At 39.9% G+C, this 27,489-nt stretch overlaps 2 protein-coding genes across 3 annotated transcripts; one reads left to right on the top strand and one right to left on the bottom strand.

Annotated features, from left to right (window-relative positions):
* Positions 1 to 2,128: 2,128 nt before the first annotated feature.
* Positions 2,129 to 26,523, top strand: rabl6b (RAB, member RAS oncogene family-like 6b). Of its 2 annotated transcripts, XM_079567564.1 has the most exons (17): positions 2,129 to 2,297; positions 4,040 to 4,406; positions 5,518 to 5,652; positions 7,467 to 7,514; positions 7,665 to 7,694; positions 9,790 to 9,842; positions 10,695 to 10,783; positions 12,241 to 12,381; positions 13,567 to 13,672; positions 13,794 to 13,897; positions 14,528 to 14,952; positions 16,384 to 16,537; positions 18,044 to 18,244; positions 20,023 to 20,302; positions 20,396 to 20,585; positions 25,045 to 25,103; positions 25,501 to 26,523. In XM_079567564.1, exons 2-17 carry the CDS (start codon positions 4,277 to 4,279, stop codon positions 25,693 to 25,695), a joined length of 2,340 nt encoding a protein of 779 aa, XP_079423690.1. In that variant the 5' UTR covers positions 2,129 to 2,297; positions 4,040 to 4,276; the 3' UTR covers positions 25,696 to 26,523. The 2 variants fall into 2 exon arrangements, with proteins under 2 accessions (XP_079423690.1, XP_079423691.1); XM_079567565.1 differs by lacking the exon at positions 7,665 to 7,694 and having other exon boundaries at positions 2,130 to 2,297.
* Positions 21,182 to 24,440, bottom strand: LOC306971547 (uncharacterized protein). The gene is made up of 2 exons (XM_079567863.1): positions 24,336 to 24,440; positions 21,182 to 23,017 (listed from the first exon to the last, which is right to left on the bottom strand). The coding sequence occupies exon 2, from the start codon at positions 23,011 to 23,013 to the stop codon at positions 21,244 to 21,246; it is 1,770 nt and encodes a 589-aa protein (XP_079423989.1). The 5' UTR covers positions 23,014 to 23,017; positions 24,336 to 24,440; the 3' UTR covers positions 21,182 to 21,243.
* Positions 26,524 to 27,489: the final 966 nt, after the last annotated feature.

Below are 27,489 nucleotides of genomic sequence, written 5' to 3' on the forward strand. Positions count from 1 at the left end.
ACAACTGCGGCAAGTTCACAGCATTTAGACGCGAGGAATGAGAGGAAGGGGGGAAGGAGAGCAGTTAAAATAAGAGAGGCATGAGTTCGTTTGAAAATGTGTGAAGAAAATGCAACAAAAAAGGCAAAAAAGAGAACAACAAAAAAAGACAAAAAGTGATGAAAATGTGGCAAAAATGTGATGGAAACTCAACAAAAAAGCAATTGGAGAAAAAAAGTCACAACAACGCAAGGAAAAAGCTCCATTTAGATCTTAGCTTTCAAATGAGGCGTTGTGGATTTGCACTTAGTTAAGGTGGGGGTTAAGAGGTTAATGTTGTCCCTGGACCCAACAGGATCAAAACTTGGACTCTTAAGATATAGCTCAATATTTTTTACCTGCTTTCGCTATTTTTATTTTTTCGATACCAGTAGTACCTAAACTTTTTTTTCCGATACCATACTGGTATTTGTTTTAACAGTACTCAGCCCTACTCTAATAGTAATGATATACACTGCGATGCAAAGAGACATGTACATGCATCGTTTTTCTCAATGGCACTTGAAAATGAACTCTTCAAGTGCAGTTTGTCAGTCTGCAGATCTATTCCTCAAACAAAATATTTATTTATCAGGTTAATCACACTTTTGACATTTTCATTCATTCATGTTGAATTCATTTTGATCTCACTCTTTCCTGCCCAGCCCAAATGCCAATGAAAAATCTACCGAAAATGGTCTGATAGTTATTATTAAAAAGATTCCTGAAAACTGCTGCCCAATAGTTATTGGTGGGGAAAAAAAGCAAAAGAAATGAGTCGCATTCGGGCCAGTGTTGGGGGCAACATATTAAAAAGTTTCAAAAAGGTTCTAAGAGTTGCAAAAATATACTAAATTTTCAGTAACTTAGGAATAAAACAAGTTACTTAAACAAAATACGATAATACAGGAGCTCGTCATATGATTAGAATATCATGAAAAAGTGCATTTACTTCTGTTATTCCAATTTAAACGTGAAACTAATTTATGGTATATTGTTTTGTATATTTGGTGTTGGTGTTGGTTTTTGGTGTTCAAAATATATGAATTAAAAAAATTATCGTTAACATCAGTCACTGGGTCCATGATCTCTCTGTACAAGACCAACAATTTCCTCAAAAACAAAATTATTTTCCCTCTATAGGCCTTTAGAATGCTGTGTGATGTCACCTGCAACCCAGCAATAGACTCATTACATAAAAAGTGATGTATTACAATTTTCTGAGATTTTTAATTTGGGGTTTTTACCAGCCATCATAATCAAAATGATAACAAATTAAGGCCACGACCAGGCAACAGACAAGTGGAAGAAAATGGATGGATGGATGGATGGATGTCACTTTGCATGTAATGAGTCTATCATATATTAGCCACTTTTTCATGATATTCTAAATATATGACGAGCATATATTTGTCATTACAATTTAACTAACTCATGTAAGTTACAAGTGCATTTAAAATATTGATGCACAAATGAAAAAATGCCAAACTTCCACGAAATAAAATGGGGCACCAAATCAAGTTGGACACTGGTGTATATCTGCAGGTGCCTAGTTAATGTCGCCAAAACAAAACACAGAGAATGTGGGTAACACTTTAATACACTTAATACATGATGAGTTAACATAAACAATTCATTAGTGAAGTGTGACCAACACCTAATAACTACTTAACAATGAATAAGTGAAGAACTATTCATTATGAGTTAGGTTAATTGTTAATGTTAACCCATAATTTATTAAGACTAAATATGGTGTAGTTCTTTAAAGTGTTGCCAGAATGGATATAGCGAAGAAAAAAGGAAATCTTTGACTGCACTTCTTCTCTGCGGCATTATTACTATTTTCAGTTTATATTTTGCCAACAGTAACTCAAATGTAACTCAAAGTAGTGTAACTCAACTACATTTCTGAAACGGAAACACCGATAAACATATTACATTTTTGAAGCTGGTTCGGACATTTACTTGGCAGTGACAATTTATGCATTTAGAATCTGTTTCGATCGGCAGGGTCAGTCTCAGTCTGATTGTTAACCACATCAGGCCTTCTGCTTGTAAAACTCATCCTTTTATTTTGAAAGGGCCAAACCGGAAGCACGTGTCTTGTCGCCTCTCTCTTCGCAGCTGATCGACTGAAGCCGTGGCTCTACTGCTGCTGCTGCTGCTGCTGCTTTCATTGCAAAGGAATGTCGCTGCTATTCGTCTGTGGAGATGGAGGGCTGACAGACGACCGGAGCGGGACATGTCACGACTGCTCTGTCCGATGTTATTAAAGCACCGTGAGTATTTTTAGGGCTAATCTCGGCGCGAACAAGCACCCCCTGACTAGCCGCTGCACCTAATGCCAATTATACGTAGACAGACAGCGGGGAAGGCTAGGCTAAGCTAACTAGCCTCCTGTCAAAGGATATTGTTACCTTTAGGCAGGATAGGTAACAAACCTCATCCCTGTTTGAAGCATCCAGTTACTTTGACCAGGGCTCGGAGGGATTGTTTTCACTAAAATCCTACTGTATGTTATTGAATCTGCAATGTTAATGAATGGGCACGCATCAAGGAAGCTAAAAGATGCTAGCTTGGTGGTGTTGTAGAAGTGTTGAGGAATACTATGGCATTGATCCACTGCGTATGTCTCGTTTCACCATTTATAAAGCTCATTATTGTTTTAATTTTCATTCTAAATGTCAAGTCAGGTTTTGGCCTATTACTGTTAATGTGGTCAATAAATACTACATCACTTTGAATGACAACCGAGTTTGCTTTAAGTTTATTGTTATTGTGATGTTCGCTTAAGAAAATCAGATGTGTGTTTTGTGAATTGGAGCAGGTCTTGTGAGCTCGTAATGACTTGAAACAGAGTGCACATGGGAAATTTGTTTCATAGGTTAGTAGTAGTTTATTCGGTCAGTTCATTCATTCCTTTAAACGTAAATACATTTCCAATTCTTTGTGTACAACACAACCGAAAGGGTTTAGGCTGAAGTGAAAACTTATAACGCCTAACCCAGTTTACAGACTTCCACGAGAGAAAAACAAAAACAAAACACAAACATTAATAATGAACAATATCAAGTGTTAAACAGAAGAGAAATAAGCATGTATCTGAAGTTAGTAACATAAATTTCAATATTCCAACAAATATGTGTACATACATTTGTTTTAAGTTAATTTAGTTGAAACTAAATCATGTCATCATTATTATTTTTTATTTATTTTTCTTACTTTATTCATCCTAAGCTTATATATTCTCGAATTTTAGTAGCTTTAAACAACTTTTTGAAAGTTTTGACTGTTTGGGACAGTTTAAACTGATCTTCCAGGTCGTTCCACAGATTAACACCTCTTACAGAAATACATCCACTCTTTTTATTCTTTTTCGCTTTTGCTTTTTTGAAAATAGCAGTTCCTCGGAGGTTATACTGACTTTTCCTGTGTTCAAAAAGCTCCTGGATGGGAGGAGGGAGAAGATTGTTAAATGCTTTGTACACTATTACTAATGTATTTAGATCAACAAGATCATGGATTTTCAGTAGGCTCAGCTCTACAAAGACAGGGTTCGTTGGTGCATAGAAATCTGCATTAGTGATAATTCGTATTGCCTTTTTTTGGAGTAGGAAAATAGGATGAGTATTGGATTTATAATTGTTTCCCCATATTTCCAGGCCATAATTTAGGTAAGGAAGTATGAGGGAGTTATACAGTTGCTATGTTTATGTCACTTTATTTATACAGAACATTTCAATACAGCAGCCCAAAGTGCTGTACAACAAACATTATAAAGCGCCATTAAAACAGAACATTTATGACGTGAAATAGTAATAATAATTTGTTTGGGAAGTAAGTTTACGCCATTGTTTACAAGGAATTCAAATGCGTCACCTCTCTGCAAATAAACAGATTGAAGTCACAATTTCTTGACAATTGATCCACTGAATAGTACACTGTTTTACGATGCCGTATCTTTTTTGCAGTACACAATAATAAAACTATTGAATCTTTTTTTTTTTTTCTTTCTTTACAGGAGCCCAAGACAAACATGATCGTTACCTCTTGACTGTTCAACCATAAACCATTCATAGCTGCTGCTGAAGTCAACGGTTTTTGGCTTTTTTCCACTTTTTATCTTTAACACCATGCGCTCCTAACTTCTACAACCAATTGGGAGTCTGGACTGCACTTTTTTTTTTTTTGTCTAGCGAGACAAATTACCAAGGGATTTCCACTGTTCTCTGGATATTTTACGTGAGTTTCGGGGAAGATGTTTTCGGCGCTGAAGAAGCTGGTGGGGTCGGAGCCCGGGCAGCTCGGGGGCAAGAACATTCCCGCCGGCCTTCAGTCCATGAACCAAAGTCTGCAGAGGCGATTTGCGAAAGGAGTGCAATATAATAGTAAGTCATCGGCTTATTGTTATGTGTTTATGGATTATGGAAACTCAATATGGTTTTGAGGAATTCGGAGAGAGCGAGACGTTTAAAAGATTGATGGAAGCGGATCAGCGGTGTGGTAACTCGTAGCTACAAAACACGCAGTTCACATATTTTCTTGAAACGTGCAGCTGATGGTCCTGTCAAACAAAGCCTATGAGCCAAAACTCCTGGGAAAAATGTTTTTGACATTGAAGAAAATCTCAAAATTTTAAATATCCATATCTTCCATACAGCAATTTCGATATTTTGTTGTAGATATTATAGAGAAAAAAAAGTAGTTTGCCGTATTTTAAAGGGGCTGGATGCAAGTTCGCCATTTTGTACTCACTACTGCCACCTCAGGCCATATGTGTAACTGCACCTTCTATATTAAGTTCATGCATGCACCCGAAGTAACACCTTTTTGAGTGACTGCGCAGGATTTTAGAGGCAGATGTGGTGAACAGGTTTGATTCATTCTACACATTAGGACATGGCTGGAACATGTAGGGGGAGGAAAATACTTAATTTTAACATTTTTAAACTCCCTACAGTCCCTTTAAAGGGACTAGATGCAGGTTGGTCGTTTTGTACTCACTACTGCCACCTCAGGTCTTAAGTGTAACTGCAGGTTCTATATTAAGTTCATGCATGACATAAGTGTTTTACATTTCCCATAATGGTCTTGCTGTTGTCTTAATATTGGAAGTTTTTGAGAAAATTTTGGGAAAATGCCATTTTACTTCTGGAACCGGAGCAAACTCCATTATATTTGAATACAGGAACTTTTTGAAAAGTTTGACAATTTATAAAAGTAAATGGTCTAAAAGTTTCTCACAAACATAATGTAAGAATCCATTAGTTACATTTATTCAAAGAAAGCGCTGCACATTTGTCAACTGATCCACTCAGCCGCAAATGGAGCTGGAAGCAAGACACAACCACAGTGACTCTTAGGAACTGTGGTGAAGTGTCTTGCCCAATGGCAGTATTCTGAAATGAATAAACACATTGTCAAATCTCAGTTAAATCCATGTGTTGTGTTAATAGACGTCATTGATTTTCTGCTTTATGTGTGTTTTTTCTTCACTAGTGAAAATCGTCATTCGTGGCGACAGAAACACGGGCAAAAGTACTTTATGGCATCGACTGCAAGGAAAGAAGTTTGTGGAGGAGTACATTCCCACTCAGGAGATACAAGCCACCAGTATACATTGGAATTATAAAAGTAAGTTTCCACTCAATATTTCGAAAACATCACATTCATGCAACACTTAATCTACATTTTTGGTAAACCTGTGACCTCTACTATGTGTTACAGTGGCCCCATACCAAGGTAAAGCAGTGAAAATAGATTTAGCTAACCCTTTATCCCACGCAGAAAGAACCCTATGAATAGTTGTAAAAACCATAGATCATAGAAATTGCTAGATTGAGGGCCTGCAAGGGAAGCTCATGCTACTAATACTGTGAAGTTTAGCATCTCAAGCTGCACACGCTGCAGCTGTGGCTAACTTTGAGAGAAAGCTGTTATTCCTCTGGCTTTATAAACTCGAAAGACTTCCAAGACCCTATTGTCCCTTAGTCAGACTTCTGAAACTCGGTGTTGCATTTTAGCTCAATCAGAGACATTGTTGTGAATCCTGTTCTGTCGACTGCTTTTGGACAACTCTGACGAGACGAGTCTGTTTGTTTGGTATACAGGTTTGAGAAGCAGAAGGAGCTGTAGAAAGACTGTTTATAGGTCAGTAAGAGGCCAATAGAAATGTATGCAAAAAAATGAAATAGATGCTTGTAAAATCTTTTCATTTTAACACGTTTCCACACCTGGACGTCAGCTGAAGAGAAATGATACTGGGTTTCCGCTAGGGATGTACCGATCCGATGCTGGTATTGGATATTGGAGCTGAAAAATGTATATACTTTGTATTGGCTGCAAATATCTGATACTGAACCCATACCTGTTTTGGCTCTCACCCTTTTAAACACAACTTTGACCTGGAGAATTTGTTTTAACCTCGGCACAATACCGCGGCTAGCAACAGTATGCTATTGCTAGCGGCAGTATGATAACGTTAGCAACAGTATTCTAATGCTAGCGGCAGTATGCTAACGTTATCAACAGTATTCTAATGCTAGCGGCAGTATGCTAATGTTAGCAACAGTATTCTATTGCTAGCGGCAGTATGCTAATGTTAGCAACAGTATTCTAATGCTAGCGGCAGTATGCTAATGTTAGCAACAGTATTCTAATGCTAGCGGCAGTATGCTAATGTTAGCAACAGTATTCTAATGCTAGCGGCAGTATGCTAATGTTAGCAACAGTATTCTAATGCTAGCGGAAGTATGCTAATGTTAGCAACAGTATTCTAATGCTAGCGGCAGTATGCTAATGTTAGCAACAGTATTCTAATGCTAGCGGCAGTATGCTAATGTCAGCAACAGTATTCTAATGCTAGCGGCAGTATGCTAATATTAGCAACAGTATTCTAATGCTAGCGGCAGTATGCTAATGTTAGCAACAGTATTCTAATGCTAGCGGCAGTATGCTAATGTCAGCAAAAGTATTCTAATGATAGCGGCAGTATGCTAATGTTAGCAACAGTATTCTATTGCTAGCGACAGTATGCTAATGTTAGCAACAGTATTCTATTGCTAGCGACAGTATGCTAATGGTAGTGCAACATTTTCCGCAGCGATCAAAAATCGGTTAAAACTGGTGAAAAACTGGTATCGGTACAATATCACATATTTGTAGCCGATACCCGTTATCGTATCAGTGCATCCCTAATACAAATGTTTAGAACCAAATAGTTTTCATTTGTGGCAAAATTTTGGTACCTATATAAACCCTGCATTAAGCCAGTATCACAAACTGGAATGGTGTCACTCATAACCTGTATCTTGGTCCATTGCTGCCTTCTACTTCTCCAAACCGGGTGTATACTGAAAATAATCTCCTGCAAGCTGTCCAATTATATAAAACGTGTGAGAAATGTACTGCATTGGTCAGAGATTGCTAACTGTTTCTGCTTCTCGTAGCTACTGATGATGTGGTCAAAGTGGAGGTTTGGGATGTGGTTGACAAAGGTGAGTGTGAATCTTTATGCACCAATTTGCAAAGTTTATTTTTAGCGTCAAGTTTCTCTGTCGTGTCGAGCCTGTGCCGCTGTCATTTATGAACATCAAACTGCATCACTTCTGTCTTCATTGTCCTTTTTGTGCCCATGCTCATGTAAGGCCAAAAATATCCTCTTCCCGAAGGAGTAGGTGAGCGTCGCCTTAGTGTGTAGCTCATTTTTTACAAACGCTTGTGTGCTCTGTGTGGGTTTGCCTTTAACACTGTTATCGGAATGTCAATATTCCCACTGTTTGGCCCCTCCCATGTTTGCTGCTGCAGCGTGGCAATATTACTGAAGTCATGGCTGGGTTTTACTGCAGTTTTGATCAGTGATTCTCAAAGTGCTTCTTATGACGCATAGTTGTACGTTGAGGTCCAGTACCTTTAGTTTTATTGAAAGGTTTTCCTATTTTAGTCCTGATTTAGCCCTTGCTTAAGCAGCTGTATTCATTGTAATATAGTAAACTTGTTTTTCCACAATAAATCAACATTGTAAGTGCAGTATTTGTGAAAGAAAAACTCTGCTTTGAGCGCTAGGAACGTGGTAAGCTCCAAAGAGAGATTTTGCTCAACTTCCTTCAACTTTTGCGGTTCAAAAAGGTACTTGTGGTAGTAGTAGTGCACCTCTTAAATCCTTGGTTAATCTGGGTCTGGGGTTAATTCCAGTGCAGACTTGTTTAATCTTGGAGCAGCTTCATTTACTCCAGGTTTAAGCGCTTTGTTTTCCCCGTGTAGAGTTGGATTTAGCCTAATTTTAGTTACAATATATTACTCCAAGGCACTAAACCGGATTCTCTTCTTATAATGGACTCAAAACTGTAACACTTAATAATAACTACACCTTATTTAGTCTTAATAAATAATTCATCAATTAATTCATCATGAACAATTCATTAGTTAAGTGTGACTAACACTTAATATCTATCTACTTATAATGAATAAGTGAAGTATATGAGGAACTATTCATTATGAGTAGAGCATAAACTGTAGTAGTTAAAGAAGAACTAAGTAACTTGTTTACCTTAATAAATCCTTTCTGTAGCCCCTCTGGGTAATACAAGTGTTAATGGGATGATTGGCCAGAAAACCACATTTGCAACTTTCCCTGCATCCGAGCCGGAGCCCCAATACACACTAATGGAATCACGAAGAAGAAGCTAACGGGCAAAGCTAACGGCGGGCTAGCGCCACATTGGCAGTATTTACAGCCAAGTGTGAGTGAAAAAATTATCTCCATCGTGTCATTGAGTTGTTGCACAATGTACAATATCCCTCTCTCCCTTTGTCTTTTCTGTCAGTGTAGTATTTACTCTCACAGACAATTAATCAGTAAAAAAAAAAATGCTACGACACCTGCAGTGGCGCTTATGGCCTCTAGGGGCATGAGTTACTTAGTTCTGCTTTAAGTAGTTGGTGGGTGAATTAACTAATGAATTGTTCGTAATGAATTAAGTGTTAATTCATCATTTATAATTTATTCTTTAGTGTTACCAGATTTGTCTAGGGCTGGGTACCTTTTTTTCCTTTTAGATACCGGTACTTTAACAATACTCGGTTACAATACAGATACCTGAACAATACTTTTTCGATACCAATACAAAAATATTTCTCATCTAGAACCAGGAAACGGAACAATAATGCTTTTAACGGGCAAGTCACTTCCTCTACTGCTGTTCCTGGACAAACTGTATCAAAACTTGGTCTCTAAAGGTGTAATTTATTTTGTTTTGTGTATATTTTTTCCAATACCAGTAGTATCTTAACTTTTTTTCCGATACCATACTGATATTGCTTAACGGTACCTAGCCCTAGTTTTGTCCTCCTCTCGGTTGTGAAATGTGCTTCTAAACTCTTCCCTGTGAAGAATTCTTATGTTATAAGTATGTTAGGAAAGTTAAGGATGAGGTTGGACCACAATTAATATCTTCAGTGGCTCCCAGTTTGTAAAAAAGAAAAAAAAAAAATCACTCTTGTTTTTACATATTTTCTGAGCCTCGTTAGATCAACATGTTTGAGAATCACTGATCGAGCCCGAGTGCATCCTACTGCATTAGTTAACAACAGAAGCACTTAACTCCAGAGACTGGTGTGTGTTTAAACCGCTGTGTGGAGCTTTTCCCATAAGAAAAGCTCTGGCTCTGACGCTGCACCTGCTTCACTCACATCACTAATGTAAAGAACAGACTTTCACGACGAGGGGGGATTTTGTTTCTAATGAGCATCTTTGGATTTTTTTTGTTTCAGGAAAAGGCAAAAAGCGCGGAGACAATCTAAAACTGGAGAATGAGCCGCAGGAGGTGATTATCATGTGACCGTCATGTGATCAGAAACGGTCTTTTGTTGCACTGGTGGAGCAGGGTTGAGTTGGCTTATAGAGATGTTCACAATGCCCTCCTTACAAGACGGATAGAGTCTGTTCCATTTTCATAAAGTGTCTTTCCAAAGCTTTGGACAGATGCATAACACACACCCTGTTCACATGAACAGTCTGGTTTTGCTGTTGGTGGTCATGTGTTGCATTGAAAGCTTAAAATAGATTACACTTAGCTATCTCCTTTGCAAGTAAAAACAAATCTGGAACTACTGCAGGTGAATAGGGAAACTTTTTACATTTAGGGATATCAATTTTACAACTTTCGCTGTAGATTTACTGGCAGACATAGGTTAGGGATTAGATGTATAAAAAAAATCCCTCTGGAAAAAACCTTCCAACTATTGTTCAGTCCGAGGCTGGAAAGTTTGAACTCTGGAGGAGATACTTATTATTGTCGCACCAATGTGAGAAAAATACATTTTGAGAAAATGACCCCTTAAATTTCAGTTGTCCATATAAATCTATTGCGAAACGTTGAATCAGTGCTATAATTAAACATGTTATTGTGAGGATTAAGTTTTTATTTGTTTCCAGGTGAAAGTTTATATTTTCAAAGACCAATTTGACCCAAAACCCTGTGAGGCCACTTCTGTTGTGATATTGGGCTACACAAAACCATTAAACTTGAACTTGAAACTTGAAAAAAGATAAATAAAAAATAAATAGTTTTCCCTTTAGTGCCTCCTCTTACAGTAAAAGCAAATCCCAGGTTTTAACCAAATGCCTCATCATGTTTCTGTCCTAAAGGTGATGCTTTTGTGTTTGTGTGTTCCAGTCGGATGAGGTGGCCCTCGATGCCGAGTTCCTGGACGTGTATAAAAACTGTAACGGCGTCATCATGATGTTCGACATCACCAAACAGTGGTGAGACTCCGGAGTCTGTGTCTCTTTGTGCTACAATATGCATGGAGCGATTAGGTTTCACTGTCTGTGTGCGCGGCAGCCGTGACCACAACCACACCAGCTAAACTTGTTCCTTCTTTATCTGGACTCAAAATAGCCTATTATAGATGATGAGAAGAACAGCTTTAAAAGGAAAAGAAAAAAGTAGGTCAATAAAGCGGGCTGTTTTGTCTTATGTGACCGATTGTGTTTTGTCAGTAATGGTGTCAGTATCAAAACCTACTTTTTTTCCCAGCATGCATTTCTCTAGCTGGAATCCGCTGCTGCATGAACCATTTTTACAATATTTCAACTTGGTATTCAAAAGATACAGTTACACAATAAAACATAGTTTCAATTTTAGCAAAAATATGAGGTTTTCATGGATTGATTTAGCAAAACTGCAAATCCAATTATGCAACTCGAACTAAACTAAGGCTCTGACATTATTAGACTGAATGTTGCGTAATTCTACAGCTCTTGTGCACATTGCTTTTCCCCATGTTTTGCCCTGTATTAACCACAGATTCCTGACTTTCGATCTGCGCGTACTTGCCATTTGCCAGTCCACAGCGTTTTTGAGAAGCAGCCAGTTCACACTGAAGCGACGAGATTCAACAATGTACCGTACCATACGGTTTCTATAGCAACACCATTCGCGGATCCATTACGGACTCAAACTGTAAAACATTGAAGGAATCTCAAGGAAAGCCCTGTTTACGCACTGCAGTAGAGTAGCAGCAGAAATAATGTTTCTGGAATGGCGATTGGATGCAGACGTGCTGTGGCCAGCAGCTGGCGATGACTTGGCAAATGTTCTTATAACATTTTGTTGCCCTGCTTGCAAAAATCACTGTTGTAAAACGTTGAACTTCCTCTTGCGACAGTACAAGAGGTTTTGACCATTTAACCTTTTAGTTGTAAGGAAAAAGAGAGAATATAGTATTATTATTATTAAAATATAATGGTTTATCTTAGATTCCGAAATTTTTAATGCAATTATTGGTTTTATGGTTTGTAGTGGGTGGGGCAGATAAAGGTGAATAGTTCATAATGCGCTGATAAAGCGCCCCCCCCATATTTTTCAGTTTAGGAACATCATACACATTATAGAATATATTGGCATTGGCCAATAAAATTTGGCCTTAGAAAAACCGGTATCATATATTTAGTAGGGCTGGGATGATACACTTTTGTCTCGATCCGATACATATCTCAATAGTCAGGGGGCCTATCGATGCGTATTGCAATACTGTAAGTAATTATGATAATGTGTTTACCTTAAAATGTGTGAAAAGAAAACGGTCAACAACAGTTTAAAGTTAATAAACCAAAAGGCCATTTGACATTTATTGACATACAATATGCTGTCGGCACCGATTTCATTTTTTGGATCATTTACAACCAAAATATCCAAATGTTCCCGACATGTTTTCCAGGACGTTTAACTACATCATGCGGGAGCTTCCCAAAGTCCCGACCCACGTCCCGGTGTGTGTGCTGGGGAACCACAGGGACATGGGAGAGCACCGCGTCATCCTGCCTGACGACATAAGGGAACTCATCGCTGGATTAAACAGGTACGCATCATGTCTTTATCAGTTTGTATATGAAGCTGAACTGAATCAGTGTTACCCCCACCTTTTTTTTACCACTATGTTACTACACTTCTTGGGTGCTAACATATTTAGCACCCACAAATAAAGGCAAGCCAATATTGGATCCATTATGTATGTTTTGACACAGCAGATAGTCCAGTTAAAGCGTTGGCATGTAGCATGAAGCTAGCATTAGAACTGTATTTAGTAGGGCTGGGACGACACACTTCTGACACGATCTGACTCATATCACGATACTCAGGGGCCGATACGTATTAAGACAGAGTAAGTAATTATGATAAGTAATATGTTTACCTAAAAATATGTAAAAACTCATGTGTCCAAAGTTTATAAACCAAATGCCATTTGACATTCACTGAAGTGTTTTTCGCTTGTAAAGTGCATTAACAAAACAAAAGTACTGTTACTGCAAAATAAAGAAGTGCGTGATAAAAACCCTCCAAACACAAGTATTGAAAGTATTGCGATACTTGAAGTATTGATGCTTGGTATTGCAGCAAAAAGTATTTGCGATACGATATAATGATTTTGTCCCAGCCCTAATAGTTCCCTGTTAAGAATTTTGGCCGTTGAACGACTTAAGTTTATTCTGGTAAAAAGAGAAATAATGTCAAAAGACTATATTGAGTCAACAACAAAACAGAAAAGGCAGAGGATGAGGCTTAACTATGTAATTTGCACTGTTAAACCACAAAGTGAGATTACAGAATGTCGATAAAAAGTTGCATTCCTCAAAAAACAAGAATAATTTAATCGACCCAAATAAATATGTAATTTGTCATATATCGTATAAAATATTGTAATTTCAACACAGGTTTTATTGAGCAAGCCATAGATAATTATTATCAAAACCACGACTGAAATTATTATCAAAACAACAACAACATTTGAACAGACTCTGGTAGTGTTTCCATGCAATTTCAGATGGAACAAATTGCTCTTTGTGTGTCTGTATCTTTATTTGGAAGAAAATACATCCATTATTCAGCATTTGTTTAAAGTAGTTGTCGGGTAATTGGTGAAAGAGTCACTGTTTTCCCCCTTTGTCGTCTGTCTATTTAGTGTTGACTCTATATAGATTCCTTACTTCACTCACTCAACATCAGAGCAGACATTTCTCTATATTTAGTTTGTTTCTATTCCCAGACCGATGGGCGCCTCTTACATCCACTACGCCGAGTCCTCGATGAAGAACGGCTTCGGTCTGAAATACCTCCACCGCTTTTTCAACATCCCTTTCCTCCAGCTCCAGGTTTGTTTTCGTTGTTATTTTCACTTTCCATTTTTAGAGTCGGAGCATTCTTCTGTAATGACCCCCCCAATCATGTTTTATCTCTGGACCCATTACTGAGATGAGCTGTGTCTATGTGCAGAGAGAGACCCTTTTAAGACAACTAGAGACCAACCAACTGGACATGGACGCCACGCTGGAGGAGCTGTGCGTCCAACAGGAGACCGAGGACCAAAACTATGAAATGTGCGGAGCTTTTTTGTGTTTCGTACTCGTATCTATGCACTTATCATAAACATTAGCAGGAACAGAAATGATAAGCCTTATCATTGAAAGCAATGTAGGGACTCTCCACCGGTGCTGCTTATGATTAGCGATGCACTGATGTTGACTTTTGTTGACGGGACACTTGACAGCGATCCTAGTTGCAGCGAGATTTTTCACACGACGAGCGATCATTTGTCACTGGCGGCTCAAATCGGGCAGTTTCCACCTTTAAGCAAACCCTCGTGCTCTTCCAGGGAAAGTTTACTTTGTTTTGTTCAGTCCTGGATCCATCAAATGTGAATGCAGCCAAAATGTATATACTGTACATTTTCCACTATGTTGTCATGAGATGCCCTGCTCTCCAGTTATCTTCTCCAGACATGTCCTGACCATTTTGACAGCATTGCCTTCACTGAAAAGCATGTCTGACTTAAGTTACTGTCTAAAGTCTTATTCTAACAGCCTCTCACCCATTTGCATCAAAACTAAGTTGTACAAAATCTTTCAACGAGAGAAAATGGAGGGTAGAAAAACATGCAAACAAAGTGGTGACTAAGTGAGAGTTTTGTGCCTCGTCTTACACTTTCCTCTCTGTTAAAATTCTTCCAGTTTCCTTGAGAATCTGGAGACCCGCAAAGGCTACGGCTCTCCAGGCCCGGCCAACGGTCAGTCCCCCTCCTCGGGATCCCAGTCTCCAATCGTCCCTCCGAGCGGCGCGTCCACAGGCAGCTCCAGCCCCAGCACCCCTCAACAGCCGCCCATACCCCCCCAGACCCTTCCTCAGTCACCCAGCGTCCCTAGCCCCTCTGCACCTGCTGCCCCGGCGCCACCTCCTCCTGCGGCCGCTGCCGCCGCCGCCGCCGCCGCTGCTGCTGTGGTGAGTGGAGCGGCCTCCCCCTCCGCAGAGGCCAGGCTACAGGCCCAGTCTCCCGAGCACTCCCAGGGCTCTGCGGCCGCCGCGCCCCAGAAACGAGGCTTCATCTCCCGCTGGTTCGGCTCATCTCCTGTCCCTGAAAACACCACTCCAGCTCCAGGTGGGTTTCAGAGCTTCCACATACAGTACAGTTGGCACTCAAAGTACTTTGGTGCAGCAGGTAAAAGTATCACCTCGCAGTAAGAAGGTTCAGGATGAAGCCCTTGGCCGATAGATGCCTTTTCTGTGTGCTAGTTCAGTGGTTCTCAACTCTGATGTGTTTGTTAGTTCGGTCGTTGGTTCGTTGGTTAATTCAGTCATTGGTTCGTTTGTTGGTTCACATGAAAACCAATTGTCCACTTGTCACTACACACTTTTATTTTGTGAGTTAAGCTCCTCATTTAGTTTCAGGATGAGCTAATGAACAAAGGAGTTTCTCAATCGAACTTCATTAAAGCGACGCCCTGATGAAGTTATTATTATTATTATTATTAGTCAGCCTCACACTGTCCATCCAAGGGCTGTCCTACAATCTGAGTGGGTTTTAATCATCAATCTCATGCAGTGGCTAAGAAACAGCTGTACCACACACAGCATTGCAGTAAGTCTCCTCTGGGGTTTCCCTGGTTACCTCTATCTCCCCACCTGGTAAAATAAAGGTCAAATAAGATAAGATAAGCCTTTATTGATCTCACAATGGAGAAATTCACACTTGCTACATCAGCTCAGGGTATGCAAAATAGACAGGAAATGTGCTAATTTAATGGTAACAAGTATACACAATGAATAAAATTGCTTTAAGGGGCAAAAATCTAAATTAAAAAAGAGCCATCTGTGGTCAAATCTGTAGATCTTAGATTTGATCTAGTAGAAATAGATGCTGCATTTATAAAGCCTGGCCAACCACATTCTCCAGTTTAGAATAAACAGAATTGTCAAGCCAGCATCTATAGGCCACAGAGCTGAAACAAATCATTTCTCTCTCTTTAATACCAGTGTTCCAGTGCATTCCTGCTCTTCTACAGCAGATGCTCCACATCAAACATCAGCCACATTACAGTATTAAAAAAAACTCACTTGATTCTTTACATAGAATAAACTGCAAATAAGCACCTCAGTTAATAGACGCTTTTATTTTATTATGTTTCATTATTGGACACTACAGCTGTGGTTCCCTACAGAACCTCATTACAACCCAACCCAAAAAAATAAAATAAAAACGTACTTCATTTTCATATATTTACTGAAAAGTTGCAAGTAATTTTTGAGAGAGTTTTTGTTTACTTCAGCAAAAATCTCTTCTTTTTGTGGCAAATGTTCTGTCAGGAGCTTAGCATCTATAGTGAGCCGTCTCTAAAGGAAGGTAGTCACATGGTTTGAGCGCTGGCAGCTGAAAAATGTTACAATGACCAAAGACAGACCGAAACATCATGTGACTCTCTCCTGATCCCTTAAGAAACATATGATACGGCTTTCACGGCACATCCCAACTCTAGCTCCTATTTTCGCGTTCATTTCACTTTGGTGTTTGCCGTCTCCATGTTTTCCTCAGAGGAGTCCCCCGCCCCGGTGGGCCCCGCGAAGGTCCAAAGCCTGGATGATTTTGTCCCGGACGAGCGGCTGGACAAGAGCTTCCTGGAGGACAGCCTTCCCTCCAAAAAGAAAGTCCCACAGCCCGCTCCGACCGCAGCAGTGGACAGCGACAGGTACGGTTCGATACTTAAAACTCATTGCTAACACCTAATGATTTATTTTTAATGCTAATGATGGACACAGATATTGAGAGAGAAAGTAAATTTGATTGTTAAAAGCTTATCAGACGTAAGTGCTGCCAAAGAATGCTGTAATAAATTAATAAAAAACAACAAATGCATTAAAGGCATACTGATTAACATGTCTTAAGAAATGGAATGTATTGGGTATTTTTATAAATGAAAATTACCTCAAATAAAACGTGCACAAGATCTAGCTTGTAGCTTTGCTCGACGCGGGACATCACTAAATTCAGGTTGCCAAATATTAGGTTTAAATATGTAAGGTTCTCTTCCAAAAGCTTTATTGCAAAAAATAGTTGCCCACTCTTACCCACTCTTCCCTTTTTTATCTGTTCAAAAGCTGGACGATCTTCGCAAACAGCCAATTAAATGGCAAAAGGTTTATATTGATCCAGTCACAGACCACGTTGTTACGACAGAATGACGCAATTAACCACAAGTAAAATATTTTCTTCAATGAACTGAACAGGTATGTACTAGGGCTGGGCAATATGGACCAAAAGTCATAATCCGATATATTTACTGGTAGGTTGAATATTGATATACGATATATATCCCGATATTTTTTCCGCAAAGTGAACGCTGTGAAATTAAATGTTAACTCAAAGTCAAAGCCTGATACGAGTAGTTTTATGGAAAACTCACAATAAAATGTAAACATAAACACTGCATAACAAAGCTCTGTAAGGTGTAAGACTTAAATAAAAATAGCCAATAAGATAAAATAGGTCAATCTTTTTCTGAGGGCAGCATTTACATATAAAGAGACAACAAAATAAAGTGCTCAGTTTAAGATAAACGTTTTTAAACATGGGATTACCTGTTTCTTTCTGTCAACTTAATAGCTTATCTGAACAGTCTCAACCAGTTGCACAAGAAAAAAAGACTATCAACTTACTTTGATAAACAGTAGTGCTGTCTTAACATAGACATTAGAAGACAGACATGCGTGTCCTCCTTCAATTAAAGTTTTTTGTGCAAGAAACACCAGCCTGTCAACGGCATCCGGCTTCAGAGATGCTCTGTGGGAGGTCACTATATTGTCACTGCCCTGAAGCAAGTAATACAGCGCAAATTTGAACTATATCTATATATATATACGATATGGTCTATTTCCATATTTCATTTAAAAATATATTGATGTATCTTAAATACCGATATATCGTCCAGCCCTAGTATGTACCTGTGTAGATGTTAAGGCTTCATCTCTCAATTTGTCCATTCCAAATGTGTTCCAAAATCATACCTGATCCCAGATACACATTTCTGCAAAGAATAGGAAAGTATTCTGGCTGGACAGGCTGCAGAAATAGCATTGTCTGCTTGACTTTGGTGTCGCCGGGATATAGTGCGTTTTTTCCAGTTTTGTAAAAATGTAGCTGAACAGCATGAGTTAAACTCAGCATGATATTCATGTGTTATTGTTGGACTCTGCAGTGACGGCGAGATGAGAGGAAACCCCATGGTGTCTGGGTTCCAGGACGAGTTGGACCCGGATGATTCAGTGCCGAGTCTGCCCCAGCCGCAGAGCCTGGCCCCAGGGAGAGACCTCACTCTGAGCAGCGATGAAGAGGGCGCACCCACGCAACCCACCATCACCACCGACCAGGACATCGACAGCGAAGCGGAGCTCAAGAAGTGAGAACAGAGTGAAAAGCTTGCCAGTCACAGATCTTCTTTTAAAGCAGTACTAAGTAACGTGTTTACCTTCATAAATCCTTTCCGTAGTCCCTGTGGGGGTAATACAAGTGTTTATGGGATGATTGGAGGGTCTTTCATCTCCCCCTGGTGTGTCTGGACAGAAAACCATGTTTGCAACTTGACTGCCACCGGTCCGGAGAAAGTAATACACACTAATGGAATCACGAAGAAGAAGCTAACATGCTAACGGGCAAAGATAACTGCGGGCTAACGTCACTTTAAACAGTATTTACAGCCAAGTTTGAGTGAAAAAAAAATATTTCCATTGTATAATTGGATGCACAGTAACCCTCTCTCCCTTCGCCTTTCCTGTCAGCGTAGTATTTACTCTCCAAGACCATAAGTTAAAAAAATCGTAACTTGCTACTACACCTGCAGTTGCGCTTATGGCCTCTAGGGGGAAGAGTTACTTAGTACTGCTTTAAAAGTAGAAAAGTAGTTGACCTAAAATATCGCTCAAAGGATCACAGCTTCAAAATATAGTGAAATAAACTTTTTTAAACAAGCAAAGATGACAATGAGACGACAAGCTTTTGGGATTTCATCTGCCCATTCCTAAAAGATAGAAAGAATGAGAAGGTAGTGAAATTTGGGTGGGTGGGAGGAGCACGTAAGCAAGAACCGGGAGGAGACGGACCGGGAAGTATTTATAGGACAGAGACCCGGGCAGGGCGTACGTGAGACATGGTTCTGCTCCCGAACTTAAGATAAGACGTATCTTTATTTATTTATTTGGTTTATTTGGGCTGGAAAGTCACAGATTAATTGTATTTGTAACAGCATAGCAATATTCCCAAAGGGAGTAGGCGGAAGATAACTTATAAATGCCCTACCCCCTCTCACATTGACAAAACCATGATACAGTTCATTTCAGATCATGAGCATAAGCATGAGATCACATCCGTTCGCTTTCGCAATGAAGATACAATCTGCACGTGACATTTCCCATTTTGGGTCATTGTCAGTAGCACATTGGGCTTGTATTGCTTTTTTACATTTATGTTTGAATTGCTCAAATGAGGCGCCAACCTTGAGTTCCTCGTTTTGGCCATTCCAATGGTTTATCCCTTTTCGAGTAATGAACATACTCTTTAAGGAGGTGTGCACCAGTCGTTTTTATTTAATCCTGCATGAGCTTAAAGTGGGTAAAATTGCAGGTGCTGCTTGAGATTAGGGCTGGTCGATGTTGACAAAAATGAATATCTCAATATTTATGATGAAGCTATAGTTTTGCAGACAGAAATAAGCAAAAATGTGCTGTCAAACATCAACATTTAAATTTCTTTATCGTTCCTGAAGATAATTGTCCTGAACAGACTACAAAAGGGCAGAAAAACGAACTTTCCCCATTGTTTTCCTCCATATTTTCCCCCTAATTTTTCATCCCAATTGTTTCAACTTTCCCCCGTATTCTTTTCAGTTTATTTTTATTCACCATTTTTCCTTCATGTCTTGACATTGGAGATGAAAAGCAATTTCAATATAGTCTTGCTGACGATATATATTGCCCACCTCTATACTCGATTCACATTAAAAGTACCTCTTGAAAGAAGCTCTATTTCTGTGCAGCCTCTTGCTCCAATATCAGTGACTTTATCAAATATCTGTCAGGCGTCATGTTTTTATCACTAAACCGCTACACTTTGAAATATGAAATCATCTGCTTGTTTCCGCCATGAAAAGAGCATGCAGTTAATGACTCTCCTCTCCACCAGGCCTCAGATCCTCAACACCAAACCGAAGGGCTCGTCTAAAGCCCCTGAGTCCAAACCTCAGAGCGGAGCCCCCATCTCCCTGACGCTGACCCCCACCCCGGAGCAGACGGCGCCCCGACAGCAAGCGAACAGAGCTCAGCCGAGCAAGAAGAAGAGCAGCTCCAACAAAACCGACTCGGACTCCGACGCAGAGGCACCGGTCGCACAGCAGATGCTCTCCTTTGTCATGGACGACCCGGACTTCGATTCAGAGGCGTCGGACACTCCAAAAGTGACTGCGGTAAAGAACACTCTGCCACAACTTCTCTATCAAACTGAGTCAAACAGATATAAAGTACGATTAGTCAAACTTCAACCTCCTGTCCCGTTTCAGGATATATTTCCGGTGCGGGACGAGCTCCTGTCCGATCTCTCCGATGACGAGGGGCAGCTGGTGAAGGTTCCGGAGCCGCCGAAACCCACATCGATCTCCTTCAAACACAAAGACCACTCGGATCTGTTCGGACTGGGCTTCACCGAAGAGGCGCCAGTCACCAAGGACAGCAGCGACGAGCCGGACGCAGGCAAGTCACAGCTTTGTCGTAGTAGTTAGGACTGCACAATGCATGGAAAGGTCGTTTATTGTAGTAGTGGCCAGCATAGCATTTCAGAACAAATGTTTCCCCCTTGCAGAGCAGAAAATGATGTTTTATAACTTCAATTATAGAAAAAGTCTGATTTAAGTCATCATTTTTTAAAGTTTGGATTATTTTTACACGTGTATTTTAAATCAAGGGCTTGTGCTGTGTCAAAATGGTTGACCGAAAAAGGATGCAAAACTCGAGACTGGTATCAAAAATTCATATTTTTCCACACTGCTCAACATTTAAAGCTAGTAAGAAATTATGCCCAGTCACTCATTTGTAAGGTTTAATCTTTGAGACGAGTATTTCCAGGTGTTGAACTAGTCACTAAAAGTCTATGCTGTTTTATTGAGGGGTGGACATTTTCAGATGCAACAAAAATAAATGGGGAACTTGCATAGTGACAAATGTGTAAAAAAAAAAGAAAAGTTTAATGATACAATATATATATATATATATATATATAACACTTTTATTTGGAAGTAGAACCTATTTTGTAACAACAAAGCCTGAAGTTAATAAATAATACATTGATAAAAGTCAAGATAAATGTGTAAAACTTAGGACCAAGAGTTTTCTTCAAGGCTCTTTAAAGGCGTTACGCTCGAGGCCAATCACCATTGTCCATCACCACTCCCTCCTCCTCAGAGTCACTGTCCAATCTTATGGGCGATGTCTCTGTGTCTTCCTCAAAAAGACGCAGGTTTGCGCGGACGGCCACCAGTTTCTTCTGTCTTTCGTCCGTCAGCGCGAGGTGAACTCTTTCCTTTGTGTTCTTACAAACTGACGCAGCCGATGGTGGTACCTGGAGAATGTTCACGGCCACGGGCGCAATGGCCTCAGACGCACACAGTCCGTTCCACCAGGTGCAGGCAGAGATGTGTTTGCACGCCTGCCAGATGCCGCCCCCCTTCCAAAGGCCCTGCTTGGTCCGGTACGTCGCTAAACTGCCCAGAACTAAACCACTGTCAAGTCCCAGATGGTCAGACAGGGTTGTAATGGCGGTGTAGGCACTGCTAACTTCTTCTCCTGACATTGCGCCTCTATCATATTTTGGGTCCAGCATAAAGGCTGCTGCATGTAACGGCTTCTGGCAGAGCTTCCTGTGTTTCTCCACTAGCTCAAGAACAGCAGCTTCCTCAGCTTGCAGTAGTAAAGAATAAGGCAAGACGGTTTGCATTTCCTCTTGGAGCTCTGCAAACAGACAGACGACATCTGATAACAAGGCCTCGACGCCTTCGATTTTGCCGATTGCGTTTGCGATGGGTTTAAGAATACTCAGAGCGCTGCTGAGTCTTTCCCAGAACATGTTGTCAAGCAGGATTCTCTGCATCTCGCGTTCAATCTCCGCAGACTGGGATGAGGCCATTTCTTTAAGAGACTCCTGTCCATCCAGTAATCTCTCATACAAGCTGACAACCCCACAGCTTGCCTTTGATTGTATACTCTTCATCTTTTGGTTTTGTTTCGAGACATAGATTCTTGTCAAAGCTTCTCGATTGCCTTTTACAAACTTTTCCACTTGCGTTGCTATTTGGTTCAGCATGTCCAACGACTTCAACATCATGATATCTTTGAGGAGGAGATTAAAGCTCTGGGCAGCGCAGCCGATTGTCGATATGTGAGGATAGGTTTGCTCCACGTGCGCCCAGGCCTCCTCCATGTCGGCAGCGCTGTCGGTGATCAGCGCAAACACCTTCCCTGGTCCCACTTCCTCTATCACGCTCTTCAATTCTTCAGCGATGTAGGCCGCAGTGCGCGTATGCTCCGTTGTGTCTGTGCTCTTGTAAAAAAGGGGATGCGATGCGGCCACAGCATAGTTTATAACGCCTCGCCCATTTGACCACCCTTCAGATATAACCGAAATACACTCCGTTTGGTTGATGGTTTGCTTTACTGCTGCTTGCATTCTTTCAAACTCATTGTCAAGTAAATAAGTGGATAGCGCATGCGCAGTTGGGGGTTTGTTGGCCGGACGTAGAATGTTATAAAACCTTTGCCAGTACATGTTTGATGTGAGCGTCAGGGGGGAGTTGGTTGCGTAGACTGCTCTGGCAAAGCATTCATCAGCCGTTCTCCGACTATGTCCATCCATAGAATCAATATAGTCTAATAATGTCCCAGAAGAACCAGCCACTGACGGTAAAATCCCCGTGTCAAAGGAAACCGGCTGGGTTTCCACTGAGTTGGAACTCTTTGCTGTTTGTTCAGAAGTTTGAAGAAACTGTTGGCACTTGACGATATGCAGCTGTAATTTTGTGGCATTCTTCACATACGTTTTTCCACAGTATTTACAGGTCCACAAAGGCTTCCCATTCACCTCAACCTGGGTGAAATGCTGCCACACATCAGATGGCAAACGGGGCATTTTCCTATAAAATAGAAAGACAAAATAGATTTTACAATCACTAATACTATTCCTTGCACAGTTGTGTAGATAGCAAGCAAAGCTTACACCTCGGATACATAAATATGAATACAGGGTTTCTACATGATGTTTTAATGACATATTAATGCCTAAATCCAATATTTTTAATGCCACAAATGCAAAAAATCTTGGCATATTTCATTATCTAGATTTGTAAACATTCAATCCAACATTGGAATAAGGGGAAATGTTAATATTCAAAACCAAATTGGAAAAAAAAAGAATTTGAGACCATAGTTTTGGTGTTTTTGACAAATGTTGCAGTAAAAATCATAATATGGGTTTTGTCTCCAATTTTAGAAGACATTTTGATTTCATGCCAGTTTGAATCCTTCATTTTAGCAGATCTCTTTTTAATTACTTTCAAGGCTTTTTAATGCCGCATGGAAACCCTGTAACACTGTTATAAACTTTTAGCATTATTTTTAAAGGCATGATTTCTTTTGAGTATTTTAACTTTATTCCAAACACAAAACACTTCCTTTTTTATTTATAAATAGCAGCTTTGGTTGATCATCAAAAATAATCTGCAAAACTTTCAAGGAAGGGGGTACGGGGGGTACGTTGACTTTATTATTATTCTCATAGTGGGGAAATTCACAAGTGAAGAGCGTACAAGTCCCACTCCCTCCTAAGGCAGAAGTAATGTCACATATTGCCTTTACGGATAACCGCTGTTAAAATAATTGATTTGCATTTTAATATTACTCATTTATGTATTACAATGTATTTTAGCTTTTGTTTTTGTTCTCACGTCTACGCAATGTTACGCAGTCCAATCAGAAAGCCGACGCATGAGCCGCACAGTTTGGGTTGACAGACTGTAAATAAACAGTGCTACATGCTACATGCTAACACAAATTGGAGATAAAGATAAAAAAAAAAGGGATGTCGCTAAGTGTAATATCACTGCCTAGCGTTAAACCCTCGCTGCTGCCCAGAATCACTTATCCTGTCCGGCATTAGAGCTGGAGTGTGTGTTTACATTAGGTAGCAATGCTAGCAATGCTATCGCTAGCTACCGTTAGGGCAGTTGCGCTGCTGTCTGGACATGCGGACTGTCAAGTTAGTCCAGCGACTGATACGAGAAGATTTGAGGCTTTGAAATTAAATCAATCAAGCGTGTGAACATATATATACATTAACAGAGGAATAAAAACAAACGTGTGTCTTCAGATGACAGTTGTCAAGTGTGGAGCTTTCTGCCACGGTCCCACATGAAGAACAACAATATTCCAGCGTAACAAAGTGTGACATCTCACCTGATCGTTTGGAAACTGCAGGCGTTACAGTGTTTGTCTCCAGTGCTCGCTCAGGGAATGGTCTGCATGATGTGTGTAAAGCCGACTGCACAGTGAAAGCAGGAGGTGTGGCAAAAGCAGTGTTGCGCCATGGTGGAAAATTACTGATAAGTTTCCGGAAAATTTCCTTGGGAGAGTTTTTCTGGGGAATTTTGGGACTTTCTCAAATGTTAAAATTATCAGTAGGCATTAAAGTAAAGCCTGATATCTTTAAAAACAGACAATTACTAAAATTCATCAAACAGTGTAGTCACTCTGAGCAATAAATGCATCATTATCATAAGGAGTAGCGTTGAATACGTTGTGTGGAATATATTCAGGTTGTTTTGCTGTATCTGAATGGAGAACACTCTCTTGTTAATCCTTGTTAATTCCCTAAAATTCCCATTAATTCCATGGATGGATAATGCCCCAGCTGAAAATGCCCACACTTTTCCAACCCTTTATCTACCCATTTAGAAAGTGTACAAAATTTCCAAAACATCTGATTGCAAGATGTAATGTAAGTTTTGTGTATGCTCATTAAGATTCACAAAAGACCCAGCAGTAGCTACGCCGCTCAAGCAGCAAGCTGAACGTCCTTGGTTCTTTTCTTATTTTCTGTCACTACTTTGACCTGCATGTATGCAATTGTATGATTTCCTATTGTTTTGTGTTTGTTTATATTCAGACAAAGAAACCAAACACTCCTCCAAAGACAAGAAGAAAAAGAAGAAGAAAAGCAAAGAGGTGAGTTTTTGCTGAAGGTGCTTTTAGGGAAAGAAATATGTAATTTTTCCATCAAGCGCTGTAATTATGAGCACTGTTCAGCAACCACAGTGGATCAATGCTGGATGCCCTTTGACGTATTTTAGTTAGGAGTTTTTCTGGTTTAGATGTAGGGTTAAGACACAGTTTAGTCCAACTTTGATCTATTTTAGGCTCTTCATAGACCCGATTTAGTCCTGATTTCATGCTGATCTAGTCCTAGTGTTACTTGGAAGGTCAAATATTTTATGAGGTTGGTCTTGGTGTGAAAGGTTTTAAAATCACTCACATAGACTCATCATTAGCTATTCACCAGCAGTGTCTCACCTTGATATTACGTTATGTGCTGAAGTGTTTCTAAATCATTTTCATTTCTCAGGAGGATGAGAAGAGCAAGAAGAAACACAAACACAAGAAAAAGGAGAAGGAGGAACCCGGAGCCGCCGCCGACGACAAAGACAAGAAAAAGAAAAAGTCACGAAGCAAGAAATCTGAGGTGGACGAGCTGGAGGACTTTCTTGGTGGCGGGACGGGAGCGGCGAAACACGAAGACGGCGACTACGAGGAGCTTTAAAAACAACATTTAAATTAAACAGGGAAAAAAAAAAAAAAAGTCTGTGACGGGGGAGGCCCTCTTGATTCGACTGGCATAAAACGGCATCTCCAAGCCATGCGCAATACGGCCGCCAACTCCGACACCCAGGTAACGGACGACGACCACGCGAGTCGGTCTGTGCTTCTTCTTTTTTTTTCCTTGACAACTTTTCCCGTCATGCACTACAACAAGCCGTCACTTCCATTATAAACAATGAAAAAAGAGGAAGAAGAGGAGGCCGCGATGTACTGTGGAGAGACTGGGAAACTGAAAGGCGGAGAAGCCCCTTTTAATCTGCTTTTGAGTTTATATTTAAGGCTTTTTTTTTACTCCATTATTGAGGCAACGTGAGGAACTTTCTTTTCAATCATAAGTATCTGGGATTTGCCTGGGCCTAAAGTGATTGCGTTGTAAGGCATACAACAACTACTTATATTTTTAATGATATCCGCTTACTGAAGCAACATACTACTGTTCTTGCGCAAAAAAACTTTTAGAATCAAGGTAATAACATTAACTAATTAAACACGGCACTAAAAGATAGGATTTCTATGTTAAATGTTTGATATACTGTATATTTGAATGTCTAATGAAGCCCCCTTCTATCGGTACATTTCTATACTAGTAGTGATTATACTGGACTTGCATTATCATTGCCCAAATTGAGGGCACTAAGTCGCAATGTTCCCGTCTCTAATTATTATGTGGCAGAGTGGTTTGCACTCTCGAGAGGTTGCAGGTTTGGTCTTTAATGCATGCGCTCAAATTGGGTTGGATCATTTCCTTCCACGGTTCAAAGACATTGCATGTGTTGTGTGGGAATTTGGAGACGGTTCAAATGAGGTATAGTCCTATTAGGCTCTGGCCTTTAGGGACTATATCTCATTTTGAACCTGTTTATTAAAAATGTGACTAAATTAAATATAGTTACACCCGGATGAAAAAGAAAATAAAATGTGACGAAATGTTTTACCGTCACGGCTGTCCTTCGTCACATAATGACTATTTGGATTGACCATAAACAACATATTCCATCAACATATCGTATCATAATATGGCGCAAACTTGCGTCAGGCTGAGTTTTTCCACAAATGACTACTTTTACAACATACTTCATGGGGCAAAAATAATTTTACCCTACAAAAAGAAGACAAAACTTTCTTATTTAAAAACTTTTTATTCTTAATGTATCCTAATTTTCCTGCTGGGTGGTCTGTCAGGAGCAGAGAATGACCTCACCCCATCTCCATTTCTTAAACCAGCTCCCAGATCGGCCTGTTGTGCATGTTTTAGGTTTGCTTAGAAACCTCGGGGTGCCAGCCACTCAGCCACACTATCCTTGACTGTTTGTATTATATTCTTCGTGGATATTTTTAAGTTTACATTTGGGCTGAACTCTCCCTGAAAGCATTTTAAAAGGAGCTCTGGTTTTGTTTTTTTTGTCTTTATTTGAATGATTTGATCCACTCCGTACGAGCTGCTGTAAATATAACGGTAACATTTTAGTCTGAATGTCGTGTGGTGAGAGCATGCACAAAGTGACGACTGACTCCCGACGTGTGTTGTCCCTTTTCCTTTATTTAAATGGTTAATGGCGAAAAATGTCTGTCCAGTTTTAGTGTCCTTCTGTGTCCGAAAATGATTAGTTATTTCAAATGTGTATCTCGCCATAAATGATGAAATGGCAACGAAAGTACATCCAAACTAAGCAGGCCGTGTGAAGGGATTTCATTTATTTTGATGATTGCAATACTTAACCTACTTAATATTTTG

This window comes from Gobius niger, assembly GCF_951799975.1.
Source record: "Gobius niger genome assembly, chromosome: 1".
NCBI classification, from domain to species: Eukaryota; Metazoa; Chordata; class Actinopteri; order Gobiiformes; family Gobiidae; genus Gobius; species Gobius niger.